The 18460-nt window shown below is 48.2% G+C and overlaps 2 protein-coding genes across 2 annotated transcripts; one reads left to right on the top strand and one right to left on the bottom strand.

The window, feature by feature from the left end:
- Positions 1–106: 106 nt before the first annotated feature.
- Positions 107–2570, top strand: LOC124477884 (homeodomain-interacting protein kinase 4-like). Its single transcript, XM_047035954.1, has 3 exons — positions 107–642; positions 816–2106; positions 2412–2570. The coding sequence occupies exons 1-3, from the start codon at positions 107–109 to the stop codon at positions 2568–2570; spliced, it is 1986 nt and encodes a 661-aa protein (XP_046891910.1).
- Positions 2571–3029: 459 nt separating this feature from the next.
- Positions 3030–10050, bottom strand: pld3 (phospholipase D family, member 3). Its single transcript, XM_047036489.1, has 12 exons — positions 9896–10050; positions 8508–8602; positions 7648–7698; positions 7315–7472; positions 6970–7150; positions 6675–6792; positions 6347–6474; positions 5365–5565; positions 4963–5102; positions 4358–4523; positions 4044–4143; positions 3030–3645 (listed from the first exon to the last, which is right to left on the bottom strand). Exons 1-12 carry the CDS (start codon positions 9903–9905, stop codon positions 3458–3460), a joined length of 1536 nt encoding a protein of 511 aa, XP_046892445.1. The 5' UTR covers positions 9906–10050; the 3' UTR covers positions 3030–3457.
- Between the last annotated feature and the right edge of the window lie 8410 nt (positions 10051–18460).

Here is an 18460-nt window from a genome sequence, read left to right as displayed (position 1 = left end):
GAATGGTTACATTATTGACCAGGGAACGTTCCATGATTTCATAATTATTTATATGATGTTTTTTATTGAAATTAACAGACAGATTGAGTTAGTACGACTTGCAAGCATGAGAGATATCTATTCTGAAACTGAGGTCTATCATACTTTAGATATAGTTGGGAAGGGCACCTTCGGGAAAGTGGCAAAATGCTGGCGGGGAAGCGATGGAGAACTGGTGGCGGTAAAAAGTATGAAAATTGATCCTCACAAAAATCGGGTTATAAAAAATGAATTGAAACTCATAGGCGCTCTGTCGCGGTCAACCATTGCGAATTGTAACATTGTTCAGTTTTACGAGGCCTTTCGTGACGAAAGTCACCACTACCTTGTCTTTGAGTTGTTGGAAATGAACTTATACCAATTCCAGAAAGAGAATGGCTTTAGGCCTATGGCAGTCCGCTACATCAGAACTATCACGTGCCAGATGCTGAAGGCCCTTGCCAAGCTAAAGGAGATTGCGATAATACATGCTGACCTGAAACCGGAAAACGTGATGATCGTGAACCACTGCCGCTATCCCTACTATGTGAAATTAATAGACTTTGGTTCTGCCAGTATTTATAATGAAGTTCGTTTTGTAAAGGAGCCTTACATCCAATCCAGGTATCTTTCACATGTCCATGGAGTGTGTGTAATGACATATATGAGCTATTAAGCTATACTTTAAGCTATAGAAAGCAATAGAAAACAATATTTGTATTCTCACTAAATACAGGATTTGAGAGTAAACAATTTAGCTGTAATCTTGTTGGTCTATGTTTTGCTGTCTCATACAGGTTCTACCGTTCCCCAGAGATCTTGCTGGGCCTGCCCTTCTGTGAGAAGGTGGACATGTGGTCGCTGGGCTGTGTGATGTGTGAGCTGTTCCTGGGCTGGCCTCTGTACCCCGGGGAGTCAGAGCTGGACCAGGTGCGTTACATTTGTGAGACCCTCGGCCAGCCCCACGACAGCCTGCTCAACGCGGCCAGCAAGTCCAGCAAGTTCTTCAAGTTCCAGAAAAACAGCCGAGGCCAGAGCCAGTGGGAGCCCAGGCCAAGCAAGAGACGCCCGACCTCGGGCCAGGGGAATGGAGGGGGTGGAGGCAGGCGCAGGAAGTACGTCTTCACCTCTCTGGACCAGTTGGTCAACCTGGATCGGGGGTCGGAGGCGGGGCCAGGACAGGAAGGGAAGGTGTTTCAGGAGGATGTGGCAGCAGAAGGCGTGGACAGACTGAGCATGGTGGATCTCCTGAAGAGGATGCTGACCCTGGGCGTTCATGAGAGGATCCTGCCCTCTGACGCTCTCAAACACTCCTTCATCACCCTGACCCACCTGGGCTCCTCCCCCGAGTTCACACACCACAGTACCGCCTCCTGCCTCGCGTACCAGCGGGCCCGTATCCTGGAGAAGGTAACCGTGGGTGACGGGGCCGAGGGCTTCCTGTCTCAGAGGAAGTTGGAAGTCTATCAACTGTGCCCTGAGGTTCAGCCCCTCCCCCACCACCCCAGCCAGAACCTGGCGGGCCTCCAGGACGACGAGGGGATAGACTACAACTCCCAGCATGCAACCAGGCCCCCCAGTGAGACGCAAACGCCCTCAGAGCTGATGGATGAGCTGTGCCTTGAAGATGACATCAGCCTGGATGACTCCATGGGAGTCTGGGCTATGGAGGCCGGCTATGACTTCTCATCCATGCCTGTATCCACCTCCGATGTCAGCTCCAGCCTCCTGCCCAGCCAGACCTCTCTCCAGAGCCAAGGCCCAGGCCGCCATCACCGAGGCCCCAGCACGGACCACCCCGTCCTGGGCCAAGCCAACAGAGAGGACCCCCACATGGGCCTACCTCGCTCCTTCTTCACCAGGCTGGGTGAGAACCAGCACTTACCACAGCCTGGGGCTCGCTCATCCCGCTCCGAGCCCACCCATGGGCTGACACAGACCCCTGAGACCGCCCACGACAGAGCAGCGGTGGCGGGGGGCTACCCCAACCCCCCTCATGGAGGACCCGGCACCCCCCAGGACCAGGCCAGAGCCATGGAGCAGGGAGCACAGGCAACCCAGCCAGCCAGCCACTATGAGGGCCCAGAGGTGAGGCATTGGGACTGTGCAGATGCCTCTGTTCTTCATAGTAAATAACAATGCATTAAAAAAAAAAGTTTTATGATATAATCAGGATGAACAGGCTTGGGTGAACAAAAACCAGAACGTTCCTCAGAAGCCGTGTGCTTTCGACCCTCACCATGTCAAGTTCATCACGTCTTTTTCCTAATACCCTTCTCTTCTCTCATCCGCTGCCATTTGAAGATGAATAGCTCCTTTCTCTCCTAATCCCTCGGTCCGTCTCCTCCCTCATTATCTACCTTCCTCCATTCCTGTGTTGTTCTCTGCCTCAGGAGGTGCAGTTGCTCCAGAGCGGGGGACCCCAGGCCTGCCCCTGCCCCTGCCCCCACTGGTCCTACCCTGACTGGGCCTCGGACCTGGAGGTTGCCCCCTGCCTGACCCACGGACCTGAGTGTTGCAACCCCAACCAGCACAGCTACCTGCCCTACTGAGGCCCCCAGACACACACAGAGGCTGGGCTAGGACAGCAGGAAATGGTCCTAGGTCCACGTGTGTCCAGGCCAGGACTGTGGGGTATCAGGGACCCCCCCCCCCCCCCCCCCCCCTCTCCAATTGATAATATATGTAGAACTAAGATGTGTTCCTTGCATTCAAGACAGCTCTGAATGAAACATGCAGCCTGGGTGAACCACTATGTCATTACATTTTCAAGAAAAGGCCCCCAGGGAAGGTTCTAGTTGTTACTATGCATTTCACACTGGGCACGGCTGAACACAAGATTCTTTTTTTTTTTCATGAGAATAAAATCAATTCATTATGTGTGAATGATTTAGTCAAGGACATGAAGTGGTTAGATGGACGGAGATACTAATAGAGGGAAGAATTAGAGTGACATTCTTTGCTAACACTGCCTCATGCCACCACTGAGAACAGAATGAAGACACATTCAGTACGATTCACTTTTATTAAGAACACAAAGACAGCAAGGGGAGAATTTGTTGTGTGTACAAAACAGATTACTGTCAAGGCAGACCAATACCACTCGTACACAAAGCTATTCTCTGCAAAGAAGCCACAAATATTTTTGGACGGTTGCGGTGACGACCACCTCCATCGCTCTTATCTTGATAGACACGCACTCCACACAGTGGAAATTAAATTCAAGAAAAACACTGAATCAATTTATTAACTGATTATGCTTATGATAACCATGCACATAGTTTATAAAAATCATAAAAACTATAAAACATGATCTTCTGCATAGTCACACCATACCAATCACGCATCAAAATAATTAAAAATGAATCTAGCATGCTATGAATAATCAATGAAATCCTCTGGAGCCACCAGACAAACAGGCGTAACGCGTCGGCAGCATTTAACACAGGTTTTTCAGGTCCGAGTGTTGGCGCAGAGACTTGCTGTAGGCGGACTCCCAGTCTCTCTCAAACACGGCCTGCAGCTGTGATTGGACGCTGGGCTGCGGGGACTGGGAGGCGGTCTGGTTGACCACCAGGGCGGAGCCAGCGGTGTTCACAAAGTAGTCACCTGACCAGTTGGACGTCCCTGGAGGAAGAGGCGGTAAGAAAGGACAGGAAGTTACCACACGTCCTGTAGATGTGACAGAGTTAGGGCACAGAGGTGAAACCACACAGCGATTCCACACAGCGACACATCAGAGATACCACAGATGGATATTATCTCTAATGGATGGGAGCTGAATTTGAGTATTGAAGCTAACTTCTCATTGACACTAAGAGTTATATGAGCATAGATCTGACAGAATGGTAGATACCTACAGTATGTGTGTGAACACATTTTTATTTGTCATTAAGAGTGTCATACGTACCCATGTATATTTTGGACCTGGGGGTACTTATGGTTTGGTCGGTAGCATTACAACTGCTAATAATGGTCATATCTGTAATTGAGGTTATAATGCATGGTAAGAGTGTCGTACGTACCTATGTAGGCCACCTTGTCTGTGACCATGTATTTGTTGTGGTTGACTCTGGCGTAGGGGATCTCCTTCTGGCGGGGGTTGGCCGGGACCACAAACAACCGCTGTCAGACACACACAGGAAGTAGCAGGGCTTAGCTTCCCGAAACACTGGTGCCAACTTCACCACCTGGATGTCCAGCTAGCTAGCTAGTTGCTACTCACCACCTGGATGTCCAGCTAGCTAGCTAGTTGCTACTCACCACCTGGATGTCCAGCTAGCTAGCTAGTTGCTACTCACCACCTGGATGTCCAGCTAGCTAGCTAGTTGCTACTCACCACCTGGATGTCCAGCTTGCTCTTGGGCTCCTGGACGGAGGCCAGGGAACGCAGGAAGGGGATCATGACGGGCTGGGTGCTCGCCCAACAGCTGATCAGCAGACGCACTCTGACCCGCTTCTCGAACGCTACGCGCCGCAGCTGGGTGTCAATGTCGGCCCAGTACCTGTAGGGGGCGCCAGACACAGGCTCAGACTGGGACTGGGAACTGTTTTTTGTCATGCACTTATGGGAAAGTCAACTTAATAGCACCAGGGCGGTACTCAACACCAGAAGAAAATGAGACGAGCTGATAAATGTACTGTTCTGGGGGTTAATGTTGGATAAAAATAAGGGTTAAGTTAGGGTGAAGTATGGGTGAGTTGAAGCTGATGCTCGAGTTGGGGGAGAAATCGAGGGGAACTAAGTCAGGGTGAGGGATAAGTCATGGATGAGGTGAGGGCCTAAGATAGGGTGACGGATGAGTCAAGGGTACATCAGGGGACTGGGGTGAGGAAGGTGGGTGAGTGAGTCAGAGTGAGAGAGTTAGGGTGAGACAGGGGAGTGATTCAGGGTGACGGGTGAGTCAAGGGTGAGGCGAGGAGGGAGGGAGGGGGGTGCCTCACCGTTTGGGCCGGGAGAACTCCATGGTGGGCAGGTAGTTCATGACGGCGATGTAGACAAACTGCTCAGCATCCTCCACCACACTGAGGATGGCCTGGATATCCCCTGTCCTCCCCTGGGCACAGAACGACGGGGGGGAGCTCTGGAGGGGTGTGTGTGTGTGTGTGTGTGTGTGTGTGTGTGTGTGTGTGTGTGAGGGGAGGGGGGGGAACAGAAGTACCATTCAGAAATGAACTGTGTCAGTCATGAACATGAACTGCCGGAAAGAGAATCTGTGTGGATCAACCACCTAACCACATCAACAACAGCATCTGTAACAGCACCAAGAATAGCCAAACTTCTTTCAATAATGTTACTTGGGGACGTACACTCCAGTCCTTGACCCCTGACCCGGAAATGCTTACCGACAGATACACTGTGGAGTCAGTGCCGTTGAGAGGCAGCTGCAGGGGTGTGTCCTTGTTGTAGGAGGTGGAGAAGGAGCTGGGCCAGGGGGCGGGGATGGGCTTGTCGCTCTGGCCCAGGTACCAGTAGGCCTCAAAGATCTTGGCCAGGTCGTCGGCCAGGCAGCTGCAGTTGTACACCACCACCCCCAGCTCCTTCACCTGGGACAGGTGAACACGGGTCAGAACGCCTCACACACTGCTGGGTGACATTCGTGTACATGTACTGTGTATAGCTGTGATTCGTACATAGCTGTTTTTCGATACACTGCTGTCATGCCACCATTTTTCCTTAGGGATAATAAATGACTCCTCTATTTATAGAATCTCCCTCCGTCTTTCCACCTAACCATGTACCTACTTACCCACCCATCCATACAGTCCTCAATCCATCCACCCACTAATGCATCTACCTATCCATCTATCATATCTAGATGGACTGGCTGGTACACTGCTTAACCACCCAGCTCTTACTGGACCACAATATCCTGGTTATACGCAGCATAACCACATAAACACATACAGCACCTGCAAAACCAACCCTGTCTCAACCACAAATCAGTGCTCGATGACCCGAGACTGGAGGAAGGAAGATGACTTCCTCTTAAAACTGGTTGAACGAGTGGTTTGAGCTGCATTACAGGAACAGCCTTAGTTTCGTTCTCGTGTCACTTTTTATGCTTGTTTGGAAAACGCAGACTCTGATGCTGACATCACAAATCCCCTTGCTTACAGAGGCACAAACACATTCTGCCTGTCTATATACTGCTAGCCTGCCTGAACTAGGCTCTGGGAAGGTGTTATATAGCATATACAAGCACAAAATTCAATGTAAATATTCTGATTACCTGGGAAAAGAATGTGAGGGGAGAAGGCTAAGAGCAGAGATAGATGCAGAGGGAGGCAGGGAGGGCTAAGGTAGAGAGGCAAAAAGGACCCTCACCTGGGTCAGAGACCGCCAGTCCATGTTGGCACTGCCAATGTAGACGTGCTTCTTGTCCACCACCCAGAACTTGGTGTGCAGAACCCCCGAGGTCAGCTGTCTCATGTTGACGGTTCTGATGTCTGCACCTGTAGAACCCAGCCAGTTACACACCGCCCAGCATCCTACAGCTTCAATCACTGCTGTTCATGAAATACACTAACCACTCATCCGATCTCAGAGCAGTGAAAAAAGCAGTTGACCAATCAAAAAGCAGTTGAATTACAACTGTCCAATCAGATGCAGGTTGGATGGAGTGACTCTCCAATCAATGGGTGGGGGCACTGACCAGAGCTGTTGAGGAGTCTGATGTCATCCTGAGGTTGTCTGGCCTGCGGGGTGTTCACAGCGATGCGGACAGACAGCTTTCCGGACACTTCCGCTAGCCTCTTCAGGATGGTCTCTCCCTGTCACACAACAGGTCAGACACAACATTTACACAAGAGGCTAGACAACAATAGCTTCCTGTCACTGGTATTTTTTATTATTATTTGCGCATACTACATAATTGACACTATGTATGTGTGGAGTGGACTGAGAGCAATTGCTGTCGTCAGTCATTTTGCTTTATCGTACAAAATCACCTGATTGGCTGTCGGCTCCTGGGTTCTGGTGTCTTTGTTAGTGAGCGTCCAATAGAAGGAGGCGATGTCGACACTGCTGCGAGCACCGCCAATCAGATTGAGCCACGCTTGGTAGATGGAGGGGTGGGAGAAGCTGGAGTTGAACTCCAACCCCTCTGGGATGCTCTCCACCAATGAGATCCTAAAAACAGAGACAAGGAAGTAAAGCCGTTTAACATCCTGTGTGATGGAACAGGTGGAGGTGACAGTGCCATGATGGGGTGAGATCTGATCCGTGATCAGCTGTCCCGGTGTGAGGTACTGTGTGTCGTCAGAGGTGGACAGACAATGCGGAGCTCCACTCACGTGCAGGGGTCGGAGCAGCTGTCTCTGAGGGGGAGAGGGAGCCTGGCCCTGGGGGAGCTGGAGGAGGAAGAGACCCCTGGAGCTAGCAGAGTCTGGAGGAACAGGACAGCCAACAACACACTGGCCAGGCCAGTCAGGGCCAGAACACACCTGTAATACTACACAAACACACACAAGGGCACATGAATATACAGGGACACACAAACAGGAACACACACACACCGTGAGAAGTATGCCATGTGTCACAAAACACATCTGACTTAAGCCAAGAACGACTACAATTCATATATAGGGTGAGTGCAGGTAAGAGTCACAATGGTTAGATTTAGTCACCATCAGTGCTTTTAAGGTAGTATCTTCTCTTCTGGACTCCACATCACACACCTGCAACAACAGGACCGGGAGATACTGAGACACAAATCAAATACTGCCCATCTATGAGCGAAGCAGGTTCAGGTATGGCACTCGGGCAGCGCGCGTCATATCACCCATCGCCGTGTTCTCGGCCCATAGGCTTAGCTTGATAGGTGGCGCTATAAAGTCGTTACATGCACGCACCTTTACCTTCGTGTTCTGCGCTGCTGCCACCCACCACCGTCCCCTTCTCCCCCATGCTGTCTGTCTGTTCTCGGCGTGGGGATTTAACTTGTTGCTCCCTGCCTCATGTCATGCATGTGTAACCGGTGTTAATCGGTGAAACTCATTCCTCAGGTATGTAATGGGCCACCCGCGTCAACGAATAGCTAACTTTTCTTTGGCGTAGTTGGTAGTGGTTGCGCTTGGAAGTCGAGAGGTGGCAGGTTCGACTCCCCGCGGGGGTGAACATTGGCCAGATACCTCTGACTGAGCTTGCAATACCACGTCCGTTACATACCCGTCACACATGCTGCAGTGAAGGCAGAGAGCGCTTCCCCATGTATCCATTCCGCCAATGTTAAACCATTTGTCATGTGTACGAATAAATGGTGAAATCAAATCACGTGAGTGTCTTGACTGAACTGCTAATGATGTTGTTTCTGCCAAGTTCTGTGATCGACAATAAGCATCTCAGGAGTTTGGATGGAACTGTTGAAAGATACCTTCACAACACTATTGAAACACACCCCATTTGAATTATTCCTTAAACGGTTCCTTGAACTAACTCATAACCATCACAATATCCACAGATAGTCACAATGGTTAAGGAGGCATACCTTCTCGTAAGGAACGTCCGTCTTCATTGTCACAGTCAGCGATGTTTGTGTAGTGTAGCTGCTGGTGTCTCGGGTCAGATGATGGGACTGGAAAACTGAAGCACATATTACAGGAACAACATGAGACATTGGAATCACACATTCTGGAAAACACCCGGTTTCTGACTCCTGGGGTGCCGAGTGTCCACATACGCACACACACACACACACACACGACTCGTAATCACATTTAAATACACGCTCATTATACACCATTCTTTAGCCACAGTGCCCCCCTGCACCCACTTTTCTATAGGTCAATTTTCTGACCTGGTGACAAAGGGGAATGTTCTGGAGGTGGTGCTTTTGTGAAGTTAGAAAGACCCACACCGACAGTAAAGCACGGTTCTCCAGTGAAGGTGGCCATATGGCATCATGAGCACGACGGCGCGGGATAGTTACGTGTGGAATATTGAAACAATCTGATCTGGACTAAAGAAATGAGGTGTAAATATGTTTTAGACTCAGAAGGTGAAGCTCGTGGATGCATGTCACGAGAAAGAGAAAAAGAAAGAGTGAAATCTGCTGGCGTGCATGCATGTGATACACCCGGCTAGAAATTAGCTGACACATGCTATATACATGTACGGCTAGGCTAAATCCACATTATCACGCAGTACATTAAGTTCACTCTGTGATTATGACAGTCAGGGTAAATAGATAGCTGGGCTTCCAAGGCCAGATTATCAAATTCACCAGTTTTAAAAAGTAGCTATTGTTGAAACTGAACAAGGAGACTCACATAGCCGAAGCCAAGACCGAGTCAGGTCCGGGCTCTATGTTGATCTGTCTATCTGTTTGTCTGTAGATCAACACTAAAAAGATGAATACGTATTTATAGTCGGAATCGAGCATTTTGGACCTGAATTAGCTAGCCTACAGAAGTTAAAGAACGCTTTGGTCTCGAAGTCTACAAAGAGGGATTTGTCTGGTGACTGATACGTCCCTGCAGACGATGTTGTATGAATTCCGTATAATAGGTTTCATAATACCAAAAACAAGTGCCAGTAAGAGTTGTGAAAGCTGCTGGAAAAACATCAAAACAAGCCAGCCCCGTGACACTGACAGTAGCAATAGCAAACAGTACTGATTGTAGCCAGCAAACTTTTACACCCTGCCAGAGTCGCAAATTCAAATAAAGAACAAATAAGACTATCGTGGTTAATCTAACATTGCAAAATTAAGAGAACTACAGGATAGAGTTTATTAAATTGCTCTGACTTATAGTTCCAGCACTACCGCACTGTATCCGACAGTGTACTGTAACGAGCGGGTTTCAAACGACAAAGACTAAAACAACATAAACAACAAAGCGGTTTAGCAGCGGCTCGAATCAGTTTAGTCCATACCTGAGATCATATGGTTAGTTCGGGTGAAATCTTCGCCATGAAACTACGTAATCTTACAATTACACAACTACTTTAAGCGACTGAATTGCCAGCCTAAAGCTTTGCAGACGAGGTAAATTACCAGTAGTGCTTTGGGTTGAGGATGGTCATGTGACCTAGCATAAAGAACCTATGGAAATTTAACGTCGTCAAATGAAATGTGCTGTTCAGACCAGATGAGGGCAGTGTGACAACAGGTAGGCTGATTCTGAAGCAGGCTGCAAACTTTGTGGGAAATTAAGTTGAAGAGCATAATATGAATTTTGACCCTTTTTCTTGCCAAAACGCCATAGGGAAATAGGTTTGCCTATCTGGCTTTTATAAGCTTCGTGATCCATGGTTATGTTGTCCCTAAGACAAATTGAGGCTAAGCAATAGGCATATTTATATATAAAGTAAACAGCATTTCTGAACAATATTGCAACATAATGTTGAAATATAGAAGTGCACTTAATGCAATGCTTAATGCAGTGTGTGAGCTCCTGGGGATGTAGGCCTCTGGGACGGCTGTTAAGCGCAATGTGATGGTGCTTCACAGGAAATGTAGCGGTAGTAAAATGAATGGTTATAAACCTATTCTAGGTATGGGCGAGGTCCTCACACACCTTCGATCCTCCAGGATACGACCGTCTGGTCTCATGAGTCACACCGCGCCCAGGAATAGGCCTACCTGGCTCTGCAACTTCCAAAACATGGAAATAAGTTGGAGGTTATCCCTATTGCTTAAGTTTCACCACATCAACTCGCTATAACGTTGAATTTGCCAAGAGAACATAGGCTACTATCCCACATAAAATAGAAGAGAAGATATGCCTAAATTAAAAATCTACAGAAAATGTATCGAGTGATGAATAAGTGTTGTAATATTTGGAGACAGTGACGAGAGTGAGTGAAGTGTATTTCACTTTTGCCACAATACATAGCAAGATAATAACACAGATGATTAAATGCAGCTTGATTAAGGTGAGTGGAAAGTATTGACATCCAGTGCTGCAGTGTCTCTATTATCCACTTGAGGGCAGTGTGGCTTAGAGACATGAGATGGATTTGAGCGGATCAGAATGGTGAATAAACGTTAAAAACCGACGAGATTAAAGACTGGTACTTCCTGTCGCTGTATCTGTCTCTCTCAATTTATCATTCACTATGCCATGAGGACAAAATGGCAAAGGAATATCAACAACGTTGTATACTCACGCGTCTAGCTCCTAGTCTAGTTAGGCTAAGTGAGAATGCCCACTGTATCTCCTCCTCCTCCACCTCCTCATAATAACATATGCAATTTCCTGACACACGCAAGAGCAGCTTATTAAAGCCCTCTTTACGAGCAAATAAGGCATTCTCCACAGATCTCACACAGACCACGGAGGAGAATAAACCTGTCAAGTGTTTGTCTTTCGCCGGTTGCAGCAGTGATAAATGTAGAGATGGCGTAGGCCCACTAGATCACAAATGGTCCCAGAGGATCAGTCCTGTACTGTATTATTATCCCGGCCTATGAAAGACGTGAATAGCCCAATGACCGTACACTCCTGCCTCCACTGTTGACTTTGGGTGATTAAAGGCGTGGAGTTAGAGGCTAGTCCTGCCTTTGTTATGCTATCAGCAGTGGAAAAGTCCTCACCTCTGCCTCCGGAGCCTACCTGGCCTTATCGAGAGATGGATGTGGTAGAAAGGAGTATTATGGGATGGATGTGATGAGGTCATAATTGAGCGGGTGTTCGGGGACCTGTGCTGTCTTAGTTAGGTACTGTCCGTTGCCCCCAGACCACATATATGTCCTCTTGATCGAATGGTAGATGTTTACATTTACATTTATGCATTTAGCAGACGCTTTTATCCAAAGTGACTTCCAAGAGAGAGCTTTACAAAAGAGCATAGGTCACTGATCATAACAACAAGGTCGTCCCAAACATTGCAAGCAGCCAAAACATGAAGCATACATTGTGAAAAAACGAAACAAGTGCCAAAAGGGAAGACCCATAAGAGCATGTTGGGGCTTTTTCTTTTCATCCCCACTGGGTACATTGGTACATGAGTCAAGTGTCCCAGCAAAGGGGACGAAAAGGGTGGCAAGCTCTATACTGGAAATAGCTGGGGACATAAACAACCGGTCTTACTATAAATGTGTAGGAAAGCGCAGGTGTGTGTGATTGTGAGGGAGTGTGTATGCGTGTGCATGTATGTGAGTGACTGTATCTGAAGGAGTGTGTGTGTGGTGGGCAGACTGAGGGTGTCAGTTACCACTGCAATCTGCCTTATCACAGTAGACGTTTTTTACAAGGACTATGACTCATGCTCCGCTGTCTCACCTGCTTACAGTAAAGTCGTAAAAAAGTGACACGCATCCTCTCAGTGTCCTGCTCATTCAAGACCTGCACAAGTGACACTGTGACAGGATGGCCTCATCTCATCCGGCCTCTTACCTGCTCCTCCCAGCATCTGTCTCTGTCCCTGTCTCTTTTCCTCTCTCTCTGACCTCTCTGACTCACCTGAGCGTCAGTAAGGACTGTGAGTAGCAGGTATTTGTGTGGGTGGGTAGGTGGGTGTGGGTATCTTACAAGAAGTAAGAGAAGGAGAAGAGAGAGACACATTGAGGGAGCGGGAGGAGAAAGAAATAGAGGGAATTAGAGAGGGAGGAAAGAGAGAGAGAGGTGAGTTGAAGAAAGAGAGGTCTGTAGGCCATACCTGAGGTATGTGTTCCTCCTTCAGTACCAACACTTCCTGGTGCCACTGGGATCTACACAGCACATTTCAAAGTGGTAATTTAACACCAGGAGTGTTTATTTAGGTCCAGCTCATGAGAGTGGATCTTTCTAAACACATGACAAATAAGACTAACGCTCCCTGTGTTAAATGAACACTTGTGTTGTAGACCCAAGCAAGGCTAGACTCTTTATCACTGGTGCATCCCCATGAGGAAGGACTGCTTCCCTTTATTATAGCCAAACAGGATATTGAGTTGTATTGTCACCGTGTGTAGAACACAGGGCCAGTTCTTAATAATTGAACCACGCTCATTGTCAATCAGTCGCTCTCTTTGCTTTATGCAAAAATTAACTGGGGAGGCTGCTATATCTGTATTTTGTCCTACTTTTTGTCTCATAAACACACACACTCACACACACAAATACTCACTGACAAGCACACACACAATTTCTCACTGACACACACACACACACACACACTGGCACCTACACACATGCACAGACACACACACACACATTCCTCCCGGATGTGGAGGGTCAGGTCTGTTCCACAGTTGGATTATGGCAGGGAGGGTTGAACAAGAGTAATCTGAGGTGTCGGGGTCCATTGTTAAAGAGGCTGGCTGCCCAGGAGAAGGAGAGGCTTTGCAACTGCTCTCTTAAACTTCATCTGACACGCCTGTACACACACAGGACCTGGACACACCTAGCCTCTCTCTCACGCACACACACACACACACTCTTCAGGACCTAGACACGCCTAGTCGCAGTCTGCAACATCACAAGAACACCTCTGTAATACAATACAACATTTGCACAACTCCTGGACATTGAAATGTATCTTGATTATACAGGATGTACATTGTACCAAAGAATGAACAATAGTGTTGCTGTTTTAGGCCATTCAAATCATACCAATTCAAGTGCTTTATTGGCAAGAGACATTTCAATTATTGACAGATTTTTGAAATGCTGTACAGTCGGTTTGCTTTGTCAATTTATGTCTCATAAATCATGTCATTTATGTATGTACAGTACCGTGTTATATTGTATATACAGATATCTTAGGCACCCAAGATATTGTACATAAATATAGTCTTATATATGTACTTTTTGTATGTCTTTTCTGTATTTCTGTGGCAGTATAAAAGAGCAATTATGCCCCAAAATGTTTTTAGTCTTTTCATTTCATAAATGTTTTAAGCATTCTTGCTTCACTTCAAAAAAATAATTGCAATTGGTCTATATTACTGTAAGACTTTTGCAGAGTGCTATGTACTGTGTATATATATGTTTGTGTGTGCATATAGATATCAACATACACATACTCAGACTACATTTAACAAGACATGGTTGAGACTCCATCACCAGTTAACAGAGTTTCTATTTACCGAGGAGGGGACAGTAAAAACCAACTAAGACATTCTAAGAAGCCTGCCTCGATGAGAAACTACTCTGAAGTATAACACATGGACCAGGCAGGATTTGAATAAGAAGTATTTGGTGGTATTTGCCAAACTGTATTTACTCCAGGTCTGTAGGCTTGAGAGCAGGCAGCTTGGTGTCTGGTGGAGTCATTCTGTTTGGACTTGGCTGATTTTATACAGACCTCGGGACTTGGGGGATCTGGGTGGGTGGAGGAGTATGTGTGTGGGGGGGAGGGGGCGGGGAGGGCGGGAGTGGGGGGGGGGGGGGCAGAGGACAGTTTGTTCAGTTGAGTGAAGGCTGGCAGATAATGGAGTGAGGGATTGAAGAGGAGGAGGATTGGCAGCGAGGAGGGGTCCAAATCAAATTGGGTTTGTGGGTGTCATGGAGGTGGGAGGGAGACTTTGGGGGATAAGGAGGGGGTGGGGATAGTTTGAAAGTGAAGAGGGAAATTTGGGGGGGGGCTGTTTGTGGGGGGGGGTTGGGTGTCAGGTAACTGATTAGCCAATCCTGTTCAGCAAGGTCGCTAAGCGGGAAGAGGCGGGAAGTTCTCTTGAAATATCGATCCAGATCAGCCCATTTAAAACTCCACAGTGTCCACTCGAAGCTTTGAAACTTCTCTGGACAAACTCTTGTTTGCCTGAGATTTATGGCTTACACACACACACACACACACACACACACACACACACACACACACACACACACACACACACACACACACACACACAGTGTATATGTGTTTTTGGAGCGGCTGATGCTTTTGGTGTGAAGTTACTTTAGAGTTTTTTGGGCTTTAGAAAAGTGGTCCGTCTGAACTTTGGTTAGCATGGAGATCACATGATACTTAATGTATGTCACTTTTCTTTACACACACATTTGATATAATTTACCTATATTTTAAAGAAATCAACCAATAAAGTCCACTCCACATTCAGTGTGCTGCGGCAGCCCCCTACATATCTTAACTGTGTCTGTGAGCATCTCTGTTCCTCTCTTTAGACCAGAATATTTTTTCTTCCCACCCTCTTCCTACTATCCCCCTCGTCTCCCCCACTTAACTCCCCCCCCCCCCCTGTCTGCCAGTCTTATCAGTCTCCGTCCTTGACCCCCCCCCCCACCCACCCCACCCCCGGCCGACACACACACCTGTAGCAGCAGGCCACATCGCCGTGGTTACTCATTAACCCGGACTTCCTTTTATCCTGCACACACAACCTCTGGGTCAGTGCCCGGTGCCAGAACTGGAGCCAGGGGCCTGCAGAACACAGCCCGAACTGGAGATCTGGACACAGAGATACAGAGAGGAAGAGAGAGGGGAGGGGAGGAGGAGAGAGACACACACAGAGAGAGAGAAAGAGATATAAAGAGAGAGATAACCCTTCACTACGTGCTATTGAGTGGACTGGACCCGAAACCAGACAGAAGCTTAGCGGGCTGAGAAGAACCAGAACGAGTACCACATGAAGCACAGGGGCAGATGGTCAGGGGTGAGAGGTGAGCCAGGGTCCTCTCCACAACCATACCCAGGGCCAGGGGTTATCCCACAACCAGGGCCGTTTAGCCCAGACCCAGGGCCATGGGCTGGCCCACAACCAGGGCAGTTTAGCCCAGGGCCAGGGCCAGGGCCAGGGCCAGGGGCTTGCCCACAACCAGGGCAAGGGTTGTACTGGGTTGTACTTGCCAAGCCTCAAGTCATGTTTTGAGTAGCTGAGGTCATCACATGGGTTTCTACCTCTTCTCTTCATGAACTAAACATAAAACAAGGAACCAATACCCAGAGGTAGGAGGAGTTCCTTGTAGGAAGTGTTTATGAGCCAGAGTTCAAAACAAAGAACCGCCTGAGTAGTGGTAGGTGTGCACTGGTGTGCACTGTCCTGTTAAAAGATCCCGTTTAGATACTGGTCTCTGGTCAGCACTGCTGCTGCTTTGAGAAACTCCTTTTGATGTTAGGGCTAGGTTGGACTGTCTGAAAGGACAAAGTCACTGTTTGTGTTCTGTTTTGGTTTCGGTGGGGAAATCTGTGAAGTTCATGGCGCCATGGTGTTAGATATCATTGTTTTAGTCGAGGCATTGCCATTGTTGTAGACTTGAACCAATTTCGTGTGTGTGTGCAAGCACGTGAGAATCTGGGTCTGTGTGTGTCTGTGTCATCGAGTGTATGTGCGCCTATGTATGTATATGTGAGCGTGTTTGTGTATCTGCATGTGTGCGTGTGAGCTATCGCTGTGTATGTGTGTGTTTGTGAGTGTGTGCGTGCGTGTGTATATGTGTGTTACCAGGCAAGGCAAGGCAGCGGCCAGACCTGACCAATCATTAATTCAGCTGGTATGCACGTAGCCCTCTTATCAGCTGGCACGTTGCCACGCCGACCTGGGGACCGAAAAACACAAAACCAGCTTCTTATCAGCGTCTGTGCAACGACACCACATCGTCCATCTGCTAGCACACTGGTCTCCAAACATACAAACACACTCTTTATAATAGCTTATCCTGAACAGATTATCATGTTTAACCTTGTTTTTAGACACACATGCCTTGTGGGTCATTTATATGGCAGCTAACTTTGATTTGTAGACTTTTCTCTTTGAGTGTGGAGCGAGATATACGTACATATGAAAATACAACTGCTGTCCACAACTGTGAAGCTGGAAGGTGCTGGGGTTAGGCCTGTGGTGGAGGTTTGATGAGGAACATTCAAACAACTCATGTACTAGTTACACTCTCTATCTGCTGTGTCCAGCAGCTGGCCACTACATCTGTGATCAATCGTTCATATAAAGGTTGCAGAAACAGGAGATTTAATTGAGCATAAAAATAGTATACCCTAGTCTGAGACCAACAGAATCACAATGAACAGACAATTTACAATTCCAAGTACTTTCAGTCCCAGACCAGCACTATGAACTTGAACACTTTAATCATTCAGCCATGTCCTCGAGTTCAGTTGACTAAACTGATCCAAATTACAACTGATTCCTAGGTCTGGTGTGGTACTGAAAGTGCTTCCGGTGGATGCTAAACTATTAGCCTCCTCGAAGATCAATCCTTGCATTAAAACCTGCCAGTCAGTTTGAATGTTTACGTCTTTCTCTCTCCGTTCGTCAGAACATTTCACACAAACTGTAGCCAAAGTGACCTGAGACTGGGCTCTGTGGTCATCTGGCCGTCAGCTACGAGTGTGATGAACGAGAGGAGGCAGGCGGAGGGTGTTGACTGGCGTTGGCCCGGAGATCCAGAGACCCTCCCTCCCTACCTCCATCCTTCACCTTCTGCCCTGTCACCTGACCCGGCCCCCCAGTCATGTGTGTGTGTGTGTGTGTGTATGTGTATGTGTGCATGTGTGCATTTGTGTGCGAGTCTATGTGTATGCATGTGTGTGTGCATTTGTGTGTGTGTGCACTTGTGCGCATGCAAGTGTTTTGTAGATGGGAGGAGGAGGGGGGAGTGGGGGGGGGGAGTCACCTTAACTTGTCAGCTTCTCAATAGAACACATCCATTGTAGGTGCTGAGGTGAGGTGGGGGTGAAACTAGTCTTGGGGGGGGTGGTGGTTGGGCGGCTGACCCGGCACACAACAATTGACGGCAAACATTCCAGCCTGTTGCTGCTCTGCTTGGATCGTCAGGGGCAGAGAGGTTAGGGTTTCTGGTGTGGTCAGGTCAGGACCCAGCCGCCAGCCGCCAGCCGCCAGCCCAGTTCTTCACCTGGTGTTTCCTCACTCACACAGCGTGGGCCGTCGTGGCAGCATAGAGGGTTCTGATGAAGGAGAAACGTTTCATGAGATGGAATGAGGTGACCGAGCCCAGAGAGAGAGCCTTGTTGCTGTCGTGTCTCAGGAACGAAAGCTTCCCGTCGGATGGATTCACAGAAAGACGGGATCGTGACGTGAATCGAGACGACTCGATTGTTCTGTTAATAATGCTGATCGTGACGACTTGATAGCCGGAGCTTCTGTTTGCTGGGCAAACAGCTGGGTCCTGTTGAACCTGTACTGCTCTTCATCTGAAGCCGTCACGGACACAGCTGACAGCATGACACATGACTGCGTCCGTGGTGAGGGTGCTTGGGAACCACGGGTTGGGTAGGGAGGGTGGTTGGGAACCAAGCTGCAGCTCCAGCCTGACAGTAGATGCTTGGGTTGCTGTGCAGGGTGGGGAATCTGGGTTTACGTAAAGCATGACTGAAATCAATGAAACAGAGTTTAGTTGAGGTAACCTAGAGTAGGTTTGGTTGTAAATGGTTGATGTTAAAGAAGGGGGGGGTGGTAGGTGGTTGAGGTTACCTAGAACAGGTGGGGGGATTTACAGGGGTGGTGCTAGTTGGGGGGTGGGGGGAATTGAGGGTCAAGACAAACTCACCTAATCTCCAGGGGTTCATCTTCCCACAATGCAC

This window comes from Hypomesus transpacificus, chromosome 15 (genome assembly GCF_021917145.1).
Source record: "Hypomesus transpacificus isolate Combined female chromosome 15, fHypTra1, whole genome shotgun sequence".
Lineage (NCBI taxonomy): Eukaryota > Metazoa > Chordata > Actinopteri > Osmeriformes > Osmeridae > Hypomesus > Hypomesus transpacificus.
The sequence above is the reverse complement of the archived record's forward strand: the minus strand, read 5'-3'. Positions and strand labels throughout refer to the sequence as shown.

Bases quoted from the DNA above. Each gene is read 5' to 3' on its own strand.
- LOC124477884 (XM_047035954.1), top strand. From the start codon at position 107: ATGAGAGATATCTATTCTGAAACTGAGGTCTATCATACTTTAGATATA. The intron at 643-815 runs GTATCTTTCACA...TGTCTCATACAG, and splicing joins GAGCCTTACATCCAATCCAG to GTTCTACCGTTCCCCAGAGA. The intron at 2,107-2,411 runs GTGAGGCATTGG...TCTCTGCCTCAG, and splicing joins GCCACTATGAGGGCCCAGAG to GAGGTGCAGTTGCTCCAGAG.
- pld3 (XM_047036489.1), bottom strand. The intron at 6,793-6,969 runs GTGATTTTGTAC...GTTGTGTGACAG, and splicing joins AGGAGCCGACAGCCAATCAG to GGAGAGACCATCCTGAAGAG. The intron at 5,566-6,346 runs GTGAGGGTCCTT...CACCTGTCCCAG, and splicing joins ACTGGCGGTCTCTGACCCAG to GTGAAGGAGCTGGGGGTGGT.